Consider the following 16,219-nt stretch of genomic DNA (forward strand, 5'->3'; position numbering starts at 1 on the left):
CACTAATATTCCCATTTCGATGGATTCCCTCATTAGTGATCCATCTCTTGGAGATTTTTGTTCCAAAAAGTCAGATAGCAAATCAGATTTCCTGGACCCCTCCCTCTGTGGGATTTTTAAAGCTGAACATGAATGTTGCTGTCAAAGGTGATTGGAGGGCTAGCGGTTTAGCTGGGATTCTAAGAGACGAGTCTGGCAAAGTTCTAGGATCTTTTCAAGAAGTTGCTGGCCCGGGTTCTCCTTCTTTAACGGAATTAAAGGCCATTAAACATTGTGGAATGTGTGGAAATGAATAAATGACATTGTGTTCGAGAATGGTAGTTTGGATAAAGTTAAGCTCTTTTTTATGGTCATGTATAGGGTGGCTTCATGATTCTTGGCTAAGTATTCTAATATTTTTATCCCTCTGGACTGCCTAGTAGGAGACTTAACTTTGGCTGATCAGCATCGTATTCCTTCGAGGTTTGTTTTGTCCGAGTCTAAGTGGCGTCCCCCCCCGGGTTTCTTAAAACTTAATGTTGATGGGGTAGTTAATTTTGACTGGAGATGCAGTGGTATTAGTGGTGTGCTTAGAGATACTGATAGTAAAAGGTTGGAATGTTTTTCAAGTTTGACTGGACCAGGCCCCCTGATCTTTGCTGGGTTAGATTTGTTTTTGAAATCAGTTTGGAGGGATAAAGGAAGTCTAATTCTAGAGAGTGATTCCTACAATACGCTAAAGTGGATTTTCAATCCGGAGACATGTCCAGATCTTTATGTTCATGTGGTCAGAGTTATAGCTAAGTTAGTTAATGAGTTTAATATAACTACTAGGCTTGTTAACAGATGTATAAATGGGGAAGCTGATCGTTTAGCTAAATCAGGCATAGGATAGCACAATGTTTTGTGTTTTGTTTGTATTTGGTGGTTGTCTTTGGGGTTTGTTTAAAGGTGTTTTCTGTTGTATTTTATGTTCTGGACTAGTTGTATCTCTTACTCTAGTAATAAATCTTTGGGCACTCTTTTCCTCCTTCCTATGAGGCTATATTTCTAAAAAAAAATCATTAAACATGGTTTAATTTTCTTTGAATCTTCTAGTTGGTGCTCTAAGAGATGACTGATTATTGAGAGTGATAGTAAGTTGTTTGTGAAGTGGATTAAGAATTTGGATAAATGTCCAAGTTTGTATGTTTCAATTTCTAAAGAAATTACGGAAAAGATAAGGAACTTGGAGGGCATTGTTCGTTGGATAGCTAGGCCAGCAAACTTAGAGGCAGACGTTTTAGCAAAATGGAATAGCTAAGTTAGGGAGTTTTGGTTGGGCTTTTTTTCTCGTTTTTTGGTTTTATCTAGTGTATGGGGGGTAAGTTGTTGTAATCATATGCATTGTACTACTCTTTTATTAATAAAATTTGAGACACTATTTTCCTCCTTTCGCTGATTTCTAGAACACCTTATGGTGTTCTAGTAATCATGAAGAGGTTTTTTAACAAGGCCTCCACTTCTTATAAAAAAAAGTTGCAAGCTGGTGTTTATACGAATTCCATGAACTTGTGATGGGAACATTTGATGATACTATCTTTAACTTGTCTCTTAAATTGACAACTATTACTTGTATGGTGTGTAAGAATAACCGGAAAAGGAAAGGGCCTTCATCTTCTGGCCCTGCAAATAGCACCGGTACTGGAAACACTGTGGGTCCTCTAACTCCAGCATCAACCACATCATCCCCATCTCTGGTGATGGAGTAGCTGTGGTTAGCAATATGCAACACGGTAATAGCATGGCAAAAAATTTGATGATGGATCTGATGGAACGGGTGGTATTGCATCATCAACAAACCAGCTGGTTTGTAATCCTAACATATTACCAACCTAAGCGCTTGTAGTAAATGTTTTGAACCTGCTATACTAAGAAGCACAAAGCATTCCCACATTCACGTAGCTTGCTGAACACTTTTGGGTACTAAATTCGTATAGACTATGGAGTACTCGGTGTTGTCATGGAATGATGGTAAATTTTCGCTTGGCCTTGAATAACCAGTGTAGTTCTAAATTTGATAGTTCCGATCTTATGACCATGATTATGTGCATTCTTGTCAGTGTACCAGGCATGACCATTTTCTTTTAGTTCTTGTTATCAAAGTTAAATTACCACCAAACAAATTGCTCATTACCTTATTGTTCAAAAATGAAGTTTAGTGATAACATGCTTCTAACTTTCTATGGCATGGGCAATGTTAGCTGGAATATCTTTCTGGTTCCAATATCTGTAAGTTAGATCTGAAATCCCCTTTCACTGCATTTCAGGCCCTAGGATTAAAAAGGTTTTTCTGGTAATGTTGGTCACCAACTCACCATTAAGTTTTGTGAATATCTTGTGAGCGATGTGGTTTATTTAGCTTACAATGTTTAAGTGCTGCTTCTGTTTCTTGGCTGAGATATTGATCCCATAGCTGTGACATTGATGGAGACTCATCATCCCTATTGTAAGCGTTGCTTACAATGTTTAAGGCTTTAAGCTTTGCATAACCCTTTTTCCACATGGCTGAATGAATCTAGTTGTTGTAGTACATCATTTTTATGTAATCATGTCAGTGTTCATTCTGGAGTTGCTCATCCTGTAGTGTAGAAAGTGTCTAGCCATTTAAAACCTCTTGGTTGGACTGTGGTTATGGCTTAACGGATGGCTATATTTTATTTCCTAGGTCAATGTTTTGATTTCTTAATGGTAATGAGGCTATAAAAAGATCTTGATACTCTCTTTGAAGAATATGGAAAGATTGAACATTGCTATATAAAACTTTTTTCTTAGCAAGTTTCCATTAGGGTTTTATTTCTTCATCCTTAGTTATGGAAGCATGTATTTCAAGCCTAGCCAAGTCATTTCAAAAGCCTGCTTATGATGTAATGGTAATTGCATGAGGACATGGAACATTTTGGAGATGTTGGCTCCTTGGAGAACAATGTGGAATCTTTTCTCTCACATGATGATGGGGATGGAGGGAATTTGTTTGGCAGCCTAAAACGAAACCCTTCTGAACACACTGCTGAGACTTCAAAGGGTAATATGAGCTCATGCTTTCAGCAATGTCTAAATTCTTCAAGTTGAACACAGCAATTATTTCTTTTCTACATTTCAGGTTATGGCTTGAATGAAGTTGGTTCAATACGTAAAAGCAATGGCAAAGTCACCTGCTGTCATTTCTCTTCAGATGGAAAGCTATTGGCCAGTGCTGGGCATGACAAGAAGTATAAAGCGTTGTAACATGCAAGGAAAGGATTTTCTTATGTAGCATGTAGCATAAGATTATATTATTAATTATTATTGTAATTGACTGAATTGTTTCCACAAGTGATGTAGCCATGTGAAGCTATACTTCTTGGATCCTAGCAGAATATTTGTGGGAATATTTATGATTAATTAAAAAAACTTAAATAGAAGTGTGGAATAATGATGTCCATTCTTGTCTATTTACTGTCAGTAGGCTGTTCTTTGGAACATGGAAACTCTGCAAACTGAATGTACGCCCGAGGAACACACTCATATTATAACTGTTATTCGCTTCAGACCAAATTCCACTCAGTTTGCAACATCTTCTTTTGATACAACAGTGCGGGTTTGGGATGCTGCTCAAGTATATCTTCTAGCTCCTTTCCTTTTTCATTAATGTGTGTGGTTTTCTCCTAGGTCCCCTTTTGCTCATTTCTTTTGTGGCAGTCTTCCTTCAGGTTTTCTATTTAGATTTTGGACTGCATACATTCTGCTGTTGTCTATTCCGAGTTAATGCTCACACCATTAAACCTGACATTGCTTGATTGAGGACAAGACACAAAGTTGTTACAGTTACAGAAAAGAATTCTGAATTCTAATTTATTCAATGCTGGTGAATGTTATGGTTTTCATACGAGGTTGCTTTGTTCGGTCATTTTTGCAGCCAAGTTATTGCATCTGGAAATATACAGGGCATATGGCACAAGTCATGTCCCTTGATTTCCACCCTAAGAAGAATGAACTTTTCTTCTCTTGTATGGTAACAACGAGATTCGCTTCTGGAACATCAATCAGTACTCTTGTGCTCGTATATCCAAGGCTAGCCTTCTAGATCCCTAAGCGTTGTTCTTTCCTAAGTAGTGCAGGCTCTAATATGATGTTTTCCATCTAAATTACTTTCATTAATTGAAGCAGGGATGTAACACCCCCAACCCGTATCCAACCCGGATACGAGTCCGAAGTGTCACATTGACTTTTCAAACATATATTCGTATAAAATAGTGAGTAATTCAAAAACTTGGATAACATTTAACTTATTCAAAACGTTTACAAAATATATCAGAGTTCATACAATTTATATCTTTAGACTACATGCCAACTACACTCTATATATCGTACATATATTTTCTGATCTGACAATTGGGTAAGGAGAACTGACCTGTCTTGCTCCTCTTAGCTCTTTACTCTTCTCACTTCTGTAACCTACGTGTGAAACAATCACACGCTAAGTCGTTGACTTAGTGAGGCATAAAACATATAATAAAACTCTAACTCGTAATCATGCTTGAACAATTTCTACTAACATATCACATACAAGCGTCATACCCACATATACATGTAATGATTCCTACTATGCACCTTTCATATATATATATATATATATACATATCCACGCATACATATAATTATCTTCTTTCCTATCATTATCATATTATCACCTTTCATATTTCTATTCTCTTGTTCATATAATCAATTAAGCTCATATCATATATCTTATAGCATATACAATAATCACTAACACACATATATCATATACAGTACATTCCATGTTATCTCTTATTAGCCCATGTGCACCTGTGAGAACTGTAGATATGTGAGTCTATTGAGGTTGTGCACCACTATGCTGTCACCACAGCTCATATAAATGTCCCGAAGGACCTATCCAGAGGTCACAAAGACCCCGGTAACTATCCAGAATCCTCGGTAACTTTCCAGAGGTCATAAAGATCCTCGGTAACTGTCCAGAGGTCATAAAGATCCTCGGTAACTGTCCAGAGGTCATAAAGATCCTCGGTAACTGTCCATAGGTCCCGAAGAACCTAGGTAAACTTTCCATATGTCTCGAAAGACATAGGTAAACCCTCGACTCTTGGCATGCCAACTATACCCCTAGCTCTCATGACACATAACATGGGCGTTATCATTTATTTCATTTCAAATATTCACATAAACTTGTAATTCACTTTCCCATATCATGTATCACATAGCTTCTTTTCATATTATCACATAGTCACGTAGTTCACTTACACGTAGATCATTTCCATATAATTCACATTTATTCATGTAAACATACTTATCATATCTTATTCACATAAGATCATATACTTCATATAATATATAGAAACACCTAGAACACTTTCACGTAGCTTATAGTCGTAGGTCTTATCTCATAACATGTACTTGTTTTCAAATATATATATTTCATATCATTTCTTATACCATCACATAATTCATTTAACATACATAACATATCATGTAACATTATAATAGAAATACCTATAAGTCATATCACTTAGAGCACATATACTTATAGTCACATTGCTTATATCTTACTCTTATGCCTTCTCTTAGATATATATATATATCCTCACGATTTATCCTAATATAAATCATATAGCACTCTTATAATTCATATTCATATTCATCTATGGCAAACTTATAAACACATCTCACTTCTATTACTTCTTTATATATATAATCTAATCTGTTTACTTAAATCAATTTCATATAACTCCTATAATCTTCTCATATAACTTCATAACCTTTCCTTATGTAATTACTTATACTTTATCATCTAACACATAAAAGAACAGATCAATCCATATAATCAGGCATACATACATGCATATTCCACTCATGCCTTTAATCATGAATTCATGTGTAACACTTTAGGAAATAGACTCATCGCAAGTCTTATTCCCATCGCACATCGTATACTATTGAATATGCACTCACCTGGCCTCACTAGTCAATTCCAATCTCTTATATTTCCCCTTGATCGATCTTACTTGCCAAACGTTCCGGAATTGCTTTATGCGCTACATAAATGTACATTTTGAGGCAATCATTAGATATCTACACCTTGTAATTGGATACTAGCAACTTAAACGAACTTATTAAACCAATATACACATTTTTCCTTTAGGGGGAATCGGTTCCCTACTATGGGGGTATCGATTCCCTAATGACATTCTGGAAATGTTGTTCGTTTGAAGGGGTATCGGTTCCCCTTGAATGGGTACCGATTCCCCTTGCCCAGAAATCATATTTTAGCCCGAAAATTACTTCATTTTCTCTCAAACACTTCATATATCATCCCCTTTTCATTCTTAACTCTAGTACACATACTTAAACCAATCTATATTCATTTATTTCATCTTAAACCTCAAAATCCTTTCTTCCATATGAGATTCAAGAATCATACCAAATTTTCAATGTGTTCTAATTCCAATTCTAACACTTCATACTTCTTAATTAGATTGATGACAAGTCAAATTCATCCATAAAACTTCAACAACCATACCATATCAAAATTTCATCTTAAAACTCATATTGCAAATTCCTTCATAATTCCTTTATCTTATTGTTTAAATCCCATATAGCTTTCCTTAAGCTTATTTAATACCCAAAGAATCAAAACTAAGCTTAAACTCAAGAATTAACCAACTGAAATTAAACTTACATTTGCCTTGCTCTCCCACGTATGAAGAAGAAGAAAGGAGAAGAGCACTCTGGATGGTTCTCACATATCCCACATTTATATTACCCTTAAAAAGGAATATAAAAATCTTTCTGGTCAAATGACCATTTAACCCTTAATTTCCTTTAATAATTACTAATTAACCTTCATCATATATATCCAATAATCATTGAACTATTTCATTCTTATACTTTAGTCACCAAATTCTGAAACTTTACAATTTGGTCACTAACCCGGTATTGCGGATGTTACAAATCTCCCCTCCTTTTAAGAAAATTCGTCCTCGAATTTTTCACTGAACATCTTAGTAATAACATATCTTCTAATGTTCTTATGTTGCTTCCCTGACTTATTCTTTCTTATCATCATCAGAAACTTATTTTTTTAATCCTTTAGTTTTCCGACTATCTTTTTCGTTTATACAATCATCCTCTGTTGCTTATCATATCAACAATAACCATACCAAACTTGTATTTCGTCATCGTTTGACCAAAACACAACTTTAAATCTTCCTCAATGTGATTAAACATATACTTTAAGGAGTCAAACAATATTTTCACATTACCTTGCACACTTGTCTTATTTCTATATCAAAATTGTCCTCTGTACTTCCATATTTATCGTATCTGATTCTTTTAAATCAATCCCTTTCATTTCTTTATTCCTTCCTCCTTATACATAAATCATATATTTCCTTTCATATTCACATACTATTGTCTTATCACTTATACTCATCTAGAATACAAACTCTTTTACAACAATAACCGCTTTACTTGATCTTTTAACATCCTTATGGTGAAACTCGTTCACCATATTCCATCTTATCCACATAATAACAAACTTCTCAATTTAATTTCTCCACTATGGAGAAATGAACATCTTCTAGCATTATCTTCATATCATATATCCAAAGGTCTGTAACAACAGAGCCTTCCTTAAATTCACCCTTGAGATCGGGTGCTCATAACTCTTTTAACTACTTCGATACATTCATTCTATGAGTTAACGAAGTATATAATTAAAAACATATCGGAATATCATTCAACATCATGAATCATTCTCTAATCTTATACAGACATTCCCTGAGGTTTTCGCTCTTCTCCCTGCCTGCCCAGGGCAGGTGAATGCTATTACCTTCAGGTCTATCGTCTTGTATTTTACTTTGGAAACTCTCATATTTTCATGTGTTCATATCATTTCTTCTATCAGATATCACATGTGCATATGCTCATCCAATTCATATTGTATAACATATGTCAATTGCATATGTTCACATGTCATCCATCATATCATATAAACATATATATAGATTTCATAAATCATTCTCAGTATTCACTTATCTTATATAACATAACAATTTAACTCTATTAACAAGACAGCACACTCCTTATCCTATCAGATAAGAAATATATTTTTTTTTTCTCACTTTGTGTTGGCATGTACACTTTTTAAAACACTTTCGACTTCGTTTTTAGCCTAGAATCGGCTAAACCGTAGCTCTGATACCATTAAATGTAACACCCCCAACCCGTATCCAACCCGGATACGAGTCCGAAGTGTCACATTGACTTTTCAAACATATATTCGTATAAAATAGTGAGTAATTCAAAAACTTGGATAACATTTAACTTATTCAAAACGTTTACAAAATATATCAGAGTTCATACAATTTATATCTTTAGACTACATGCCAACTACACTCTATATATCGTACATATATTTTCTGATCTGACAATTGGGTAAGGAGAACTGACCTGTCTTGCTCCTCTTAGCTCTTTACTCTTCTCACTTCTGTAACCTACGTGTGAAACAATCACACGCTAAGTCGTTGACTTAGTGAGGCATAAAACATATAATAAAACTCTAACTCGTAATCATGCTTGAACAATTTCTACTAACATATCACATACAAGCGTCATACCCACATATACATGTAATGATTCCTACTATGCACCTTTCATATATATATATATATATCCACGCATACATATAATTATCTTCTTTCCTATCATTATCATATTATCACCTTTCATATTTCTATTCTCTTGTTCATATAATCAATTAAGCTCATATCATATATCTTATAGCATATACAATAATCACTAACACACATATTCATATACAGTACATTCCATGTTATCTCTTATTAGCCCATGTGCACCTGTGAGAACTGTAGATATGTGAGTCTATTGAGGTTGTGCACCACTATGCTGTCACCACAGCTCATATAAATGTCCCGAAGGACCTATCCAGAGGTCACAAAGACCCCGGTAACTATCCAGAATCCTCGGTAACTATCCAGAGGTCATAAAGATCCTCGGTAACTGTCCAGAGGTCATAAAGATCCTCGGTAACTGTCCATAGGTCCCGAAGAACCTAGGTAAACTTTCTATATGTCTCGAAAGACATAGGTAAACCCTCGACTCTTGGCATGCCAACTATACCCCTAGCTCTCATGACACATAACATGGGCGTTATCATTTATTTCATTTCAAATATTCACATAAACTTGTAATTCACTTTCCCATATCACGTATCACATAGCTTCTTTTCATATTATCACATAGTCACGTAGTTCACTTACACGTAGATCATTTCCATATAATTCACATTTATTCATGTAAACATACTTATCATATCTTATTCACATAAGATCATATACTTCATATAATATATAGAAACACCTAGAACACTTTCACGTAGCTTATAGTCGTAGGTCTTATCTCATAACATGTACTTGTTTTCAAATATATATATTTCATATCATTTCTTATACCATCACATAATTCATTTAACATACATAACATATCATATAACATTATAATAGAAATACCTATAAGTCATATCACTTAGAGCACATATACTTATAGTCACATTGCTTATATTTTACTCTTATGCCTTCTCTTAGATATATATATATATCCTCACGATTTATCCTAATATAAATCATATAGCACTCTTATAATTCATATTCATATTCATCTATGGCAAACTTATAAACACATCTCACTTCTATTACTTCTTTAAATATATAATCTAATCTGTTTACTTAAATCAATTTCATATAACTCCTATAATCTTCTCATATAACTTCATAACCTTTCTTATGTAATTACTTATACTTTATCATCTAACACATAAAAGAACAGATCAATCCATATAATCAAGCATACATACATGCATATTCCACTCATGCCTTTAATCATGAATTCATGTGTAACACTTTAGGAAATAGACTCATCGCAAGTCTTATTCCCATCGCACATCGTATACTATTGAATATGCACTCACCTGGCCTCACTAGTCAATTCCAATCTCTTATATTTCCCCTTGATCGATCTTACTTGCCAAACGTTCCGGAATTGCTTTATGCGTGAATCTACATAAATGTACATTTTGAGGCAATCATTAGATATCTACACCTTGTAATTGGATACTAGCAACTTAAACGAACTTATTAAACCAATATACACATTTTCCTTTAGGGGGAATCGGTTCCCTACTATGGGGGTATCGATTCCCTAATGACATTCTGGAAATGTTGTTCGTTTGAAGGGGTATCGGTTCCCCTTGAATGGGTATCGATTCCCCTTGCCCAGAAATCATATTTTAGCCCGAAAATTACTTCATTTTCTCTCAAACACTTCATATATCATCCCCTTTTCATTTTTAACTCTAGTACACATACTTAAACCAATCTATATTCATTTATTTCATCTTAAACCTCAAAATCCTTTCTTCCATATGAGATTCAAGAATCATACCAAATTTTCAATGTGTTCTAATTCCAATTCTAACACTTCATACTTCTTAATTAGATTGATGACAAGTCAAATTCATCCATAAAACTTCAACAACCATACCATATCAAAATTTCATCTTAAAACTCATATTGCAAATTCCTTCATAATTCCTTTATCTTATTGTTTAAATCCCATATAAGCTTTCCTTAAGCTTATTTAATACCCAAAGAATCAAAACTAAGCTTAAAACTCAAGAATTAACCAACTGAAATTAAACTTACCTTTGCCTTGCTCTCCCACGTATGAAGAAGAAGAAAGGAGAAGAGCACTCTGGATGGTTCTCACATATCCCACGTTTATATTACCCTTAAAAAGGAATATAAAAATCTTTCTGGTCAAATGACCATTTAACCCTTAATTTCCTTTAATAATTACTAATTAACCTTCATCATATATATCCAATAATCATTGAACTATTTCATTCTTATACTTTAGTCACAAAATTCTAAAACTTTACAATTTGGTCACTAACCCGGTATTGTGGATGTTACAAGGGAGGCAGCACTAATGTCAGATTTCAACCAACAATAGGACAATATCTAGCTGCCGCAGCAGAGGCTGTTGTCTCTATTGTGGATGTCGAGACTGACAGAAGAACACACTTGTTGCAGGTAGAAATTTTGTTCAGTTCATAAATCTTTTAAGGGAAAAGTATATTTCCTCATTTATAGTGAAACCAGTTTTTACAAAGTAGTTTTTCATGTGGAGAAATTTTTTCAACTCTAAGGGCACAATACAGAGGTACACTATATTTGTTGGGACACAAATGGAGACATTTTAGCATCTGTCAGTCAGGATTCCGTCAGAGTGTGGTCGCTGGCCTCGGGAGAGTGCATTCAGGAGCTCAATTCCAGTGGAAACAAGTTCCATTCTTGTGTTTTTCATCCTAGCTTTCCTGCGTTCTTGGTCATCGGTGGTTATCAGGTGCTGCTTCATATCCTTACGATATTGTCAGGAACTAATTGACATCATTCGACCTTCGTTTTACCCACTCCGCAACTCCTTGTTGATGTCCCCTGTTTCCATTTGTCTATATTATCTCAGTTATCTTTTTACTTGATTGTTTTATAACACTATCTAAGTGTGTCACTAATTTCCTTCTCTTCTTTGTCGTTAAATTTCATCATTCCCAGTCATTGGAGCTTTGGCACACGGCTGAGAACAGGAGCATGCCAATAACAGCTCACGACTGCGTTATATCATCCCTGGCGCAGTCTCAAGTGGCAGGGATGGTTGCATCTGCCAGTTATGACAAATCTGTCAAACTCTGGAAATAACCATACCGGCTTTTAAGGACGATCCGTTCTTCCTGGTAACGAGTCTTCCACTTCATTTGATTTGATAATTTTTCAGTTTCCTTTGGGTTAGTTTCTTTGCTTAATAATGTGGTTATTTAGTTTTACATTGCTCATCAATGGCGGCTTTGCACTGGGTTTGTGGGAGTGCTATATTATTTCTTACTGAATTTGTCCAAACTTCAAAGATAGGTTAATTTTCTTCTGGTTTTGGCGATTGCTATGATATAGAAGAGGTTTTGGGACATATGATAGGTACATTTATCCAAGAAAATAAATTTATCCAACTGTAACTTTATTTGTTAAATGAAAATTTTATGTTAGAGACGATGATTGGCGTGGCACTTTTCTTCTTCTAATTCTGTTTGCTAAGGTTAAAATTTTATGAAAATAAATTTACAATCAAAATAATATGTTTGAGGTACGAACCAATTTACCTCAGTGGTTAAAAGAATCGTTGTTGTTCCTAGAAATCATGAGTTCGAGCATCAGCAATTGCAATGTGATTGAACGTTCATTGTCAAAATAATTTTTATTAATAAAAATTAACAGTGATACTGATATAGAATTTTTTTATAATTATTTTCAATCCTGACATGCCATTACTTTAAGGTGACATATTAGTATCATCATCAATTTTTTAACGACAGATGATCAAAACGTAACATTATATAATTTAAAAATAATAATAATAATTGATTTCCAAAATAGAAACAAAGTAATAGGTAAGTAACAAAATAGGTAGTTTAACCTTTTATCAAACATACTAATAAAAACATATTTTATCATAATATTTTTCTACCTCTTTCATCGTTAATATCTTTTGTTATAATAATGTTTAATCTAAGTTTTAAAATACGCTCAAGCTCCTCTACTCTTTGTACATTTGAAATTTAGTCATTTTATTTTTAAGAATTTAGTCACTCTACCTTTTACACTTAAAAATTCAAATCAATTTGTAAATACCACTAAAATTCTTTTTCTAAATTCGTTCATATGACAGTTTAAATAAACAAAATACTAATTATACTTTCTTGGTTCAGCATTCAGTAAAAGTAAAAGAGTTTCAAACATCCATTACCTGCAGAAAGGCAGCAACCATAGATTACACAACAGAGAGAGGACAATCAGTTTCAATGATTAGCATAGATGGGAACATAAGTTTTCCATCATCCCAACACAATTCGGGATCTTAAGACGATTTCGTGTAGAGGCGGATTCCAACCGCCAAACCCAAGATGGCGAGTGGAACCAAGAACTGAAGGAGCTTGATAATGAACTCAGATGTCTTGTCCTGATTATAGTGAGGCTGTGTTGAGGGTTTATATTTGGTCTTCTTCGGGATGGTTGAGACATCGATCTCTCCGACACAGTATTGATCCATCATGTCTCTGGCACTATCGCTATGGCCGACATCCTCGAAATCATCAGTGGCATCCTTCCCTGCAGAATATACATGTTAAAACCATGTCTGCCTCCCGGCCATATTCATAATTCAGAAGTTTGTACCTGTTGCTGATAATAACACTTCATCACCACCAGGGTGGTCTTCCAAAAACTTCGTCACGTCATAAACCTGTTTCGAGAATGAGACGGAGACCGATATAAAGTAAAAATTACACTATATATAGAAAGAGTGATCTCCAAAGCTTTTGACAATTTATCATGCAAACTTTCACAAACAAAAAACGATTCGAATGTTCATAATAATTGCAACAACACGAGTATGGAAGCTTGTCACTGCTGATTAGATTTATCTCGAATTGCAGCATGTAAGTCTTTACATATCCAAGCAAAGGAAAGTCTCTTTACATTTAATCAGTTAACTTCAGGAAACACTGCAGCTATGGAATAATTTTTACTGAAAATTCGAAAAATCGGATCGGCTACCGAAGCTGACGGATCTTCAGTGGATCTGAAGGTACATTTCTTTCACCACTTACGCTGCTAAGAAATTATGCAACCAACACTGTGGAGCTATGACTAACAGATGATTCAACTCCTTCATGAATCATAAGTTGAACCATCAAGAAAACGAAATACCTCACAAACCCTAAGGTAAATCTGCATCCAACTAAGGAAGCATTCATAATTGTCATCCTCTAAATCTTAGACCTGAGCTCACCCTTCTTATGTTCGCATAAATGTCAAAAGATATCTCAATCGTTTGATTAAATAATCAATTTGGTCCCTATTTTTTTCTAGAGCATTTTAGTCTCAATGTTTCATTTTAAGGTAAAGAGGCCCTAACGTTTGACTAAATAGTCTTTAACCTCTACTCTGTTTTTTTTTTTTTTTTTTGAGCATTATGGTCCAAACATTTCATTTTAGGATATTAGGACGTTAACTAATATTTTCATCTACGGCTTCAAATCTTAAACCCCAAATTCTCATTTAATGGGTTTAACAAATCAATCGAAAACCAACATCTAAAACATTAAAAAAGGGGCAAACTTGAAAGTACCCACCATTTCAAAAACATGCAAAGTCCTTAACTTAGACACTAAATAGACAAAACCAACACATCAAAATAAGAAAATAAAGAAGAGATAACCTTGCCATTGATGATAAGCCAACAGTCTTTGCGATCGTTGTGCTCAGAGACTTGAGCCAAAGTGAACACCTTTCCATCGCCACCACCCATTTTGCTTCACTTTGCTTCTTCCCCAACCTCTCCCCCTGCCTTAATCTTAAAGTTTGTATTTAGAGAAAATGAAGAGAGAAAAAAAGGAGTGAATAACTCTGAAAGATGGAGAGAATTGCTTCTGTTTTGGATTACAAAAAGGGAATGAAAATGAGATTTATGAGTTATCTGTGGGCTAACCAACTAACTAAATGGAGGAGCAGCTTAGTTGAGTTGGTGGAGACTAATAAATGTTGGGAAAGAAAGAGAGCCCATTTACCATTGAATATGGTTTGGTGGTTTGGTTGGTGGTTAGTGGGGACTAAATGTTGCCTTTCTATTGGTGTCCTTTCCAAATCAATGACAGAAATGTTTGGTGTAATTTAAATATTGGCTAAAGTACATAAATGGTCCTGAGAGTTGTTTTCTGAGTCATCAATTATTAAAAGTTATAAAATATTTCTCTCAATATTGGATTCTGCTTTGTTGAGTGCACAGACTATTAGAAATTATAAAATGATCACTTGACTATTCATATGTTTCAAACTCGTCTTTTTTGTAGAAAATTTGACGGTCATCTAAGTTGGATGTTAAGCTATTGACTAAGATATGATGTCTACTGCGTCGCAGTTGCTCTTTAGCATTGGCTCAACGACATAATGTTTAAAGTAATGACTCGACAACATAATGTAAACAAAGATTCAATCCACAAAATACAATTCAAACGGTTCTAAGATCAAATTTTATCACATCCTAGTGAGTAAATTAACTTCCATCTCACACAATTGTTAATTTTTTAGTGGAAATGAAGAGTTTGAAACATACAAATAGTCAGATGACTCAACAAAATAACATCTTATAGTCAAACGACTATTTTATAACTTTTAATAGTTGAGGGACTCAACAAAGTAGTCTTAGTCAAGGGACCATTTGTATATTTTACCCTTAAATATTTAAATCCATGATTTTATTTTTTTTAATTAGTTTGAGGTGATTAAGGTTAATATATGTTAAGAATATTCTCTAACTACTCTCTCGATGGATTCATTTTTAAATAATACTCTATTCCTAATTTTAATATATATATTTTCTTTAATTTTTGATTTATCAGTTACTTTAAATTTATAAAACGTGTAAGACATATTTTATTAGACTTTAGTAAAATTTTAATAAAATAAAATTAAAATAGTATTTTAAATATTAAAATAAAATTAAAAAATGTTTAAATGAGAAAATGAGTATAATTCAAATACTAAAACATTTGAAAAATCTTTTATATTAACTCTTGAACCATCATTTCCTTCTAAGGAGATGATGCGTGATATAGCTGGAAATTTGTACGATGCTTGTGTAAGTATGTATAAGTTGATTGATATGTTTACAATAAATTTTCTAGCATGTGTCGTATGAAATTATTAATTCACTCCTATAATTGTATTTACTTGATTGGCTTAGTTTAAAATCATGATTTAGGTTATTTGTCGATTATGATGTTTTAATGTTTCCGCTTATGTATTTTTTTAAGTAAAAGTTTAGGTAAAATGTGACTCCCCCAGTTTAGGATTAGGACATATTTAAGATTTAATCGGAATTTATATGAGAATTTACATATTGTTCATTAAGAGTGATAGTAGTAGAATTCGAACTTGGCTCAAAATCTTGAATCTCAACTACTTATACTAACACTTGTCAGCGTTTCCTCTAATTTATGATAATTAATATAACATATTTAAATGAAAAAAATAGGTGCTTTTATAGGTATGTT

The 16,219-nt window shown here is 33.9% G+C and overlaps 1 protein-coding gene and 1 pseudogene across 2 annotated transcripts; one reads left to right on the top strand and one right to left on the bottom strand.

Annotated features, from left to right (window-relative positions):
- The window catches only part of LOC120178338, a 65,876-nt pseudogene extending 54,063 nt beyond the window's left edge, over nt 1-11,813 (top strand).
- Nucleotides 11,814-12,881: 1,068 nt separating this feature from the next.
- Nucleotides 12,882-14,635, bottom strand: LOC120178325 (cytochrome b5-like). Of its 2 annotated transcripts, none has more exons than XM_039184195.1 (3): nt 14,391-14,635; nt 13,341-13,407; nt 12,882-13,274 (listed from the first exon to the last, which is right to left on the bottom strand). In XM_039184195.1, the coding sequence occupies exons 1-3, from the start codon at nt 14,460-14,462 to the stop codon at nt 13,024-13,026; spliced, it is 390 nt and encodes a 129-aa protein (XP_039040126.1). In that variant the 5' UTR covers nt 14,463-14,635; the 3' UTR covers nt 12,882-13,023. The 2 variants fall into 2 exon arrangements, with proteins under 2 accessions (XP_039040126.1, XP_039040125.1); XM_039184194.1 differs by having other exon boundaries at nt 14,386-14,631.
- Nucleotides 14,636-16,219: the final 1,584 nt, after the last annotated feature.

The sequence above is a fragment of the Hibiscus syriacus genome, unplaced genomic scaffold (genome assembly GCF_006381635.1).
Source record: "Hibiscus syriacus cultivar Baekdansim isolate YM2019G1 unplaced genomic scaffold, ASM638163v2 tig00112347_pilon, whole genome shotgun sequence".
Classification (NCBI taxonomy): domain Eukaryota; kingdom Viridiplantae; phylum Streptophyta; class Magnoliopsida; order Malvales; family Malvaceae; genus Hibiscus; species Hibiscus syriacus.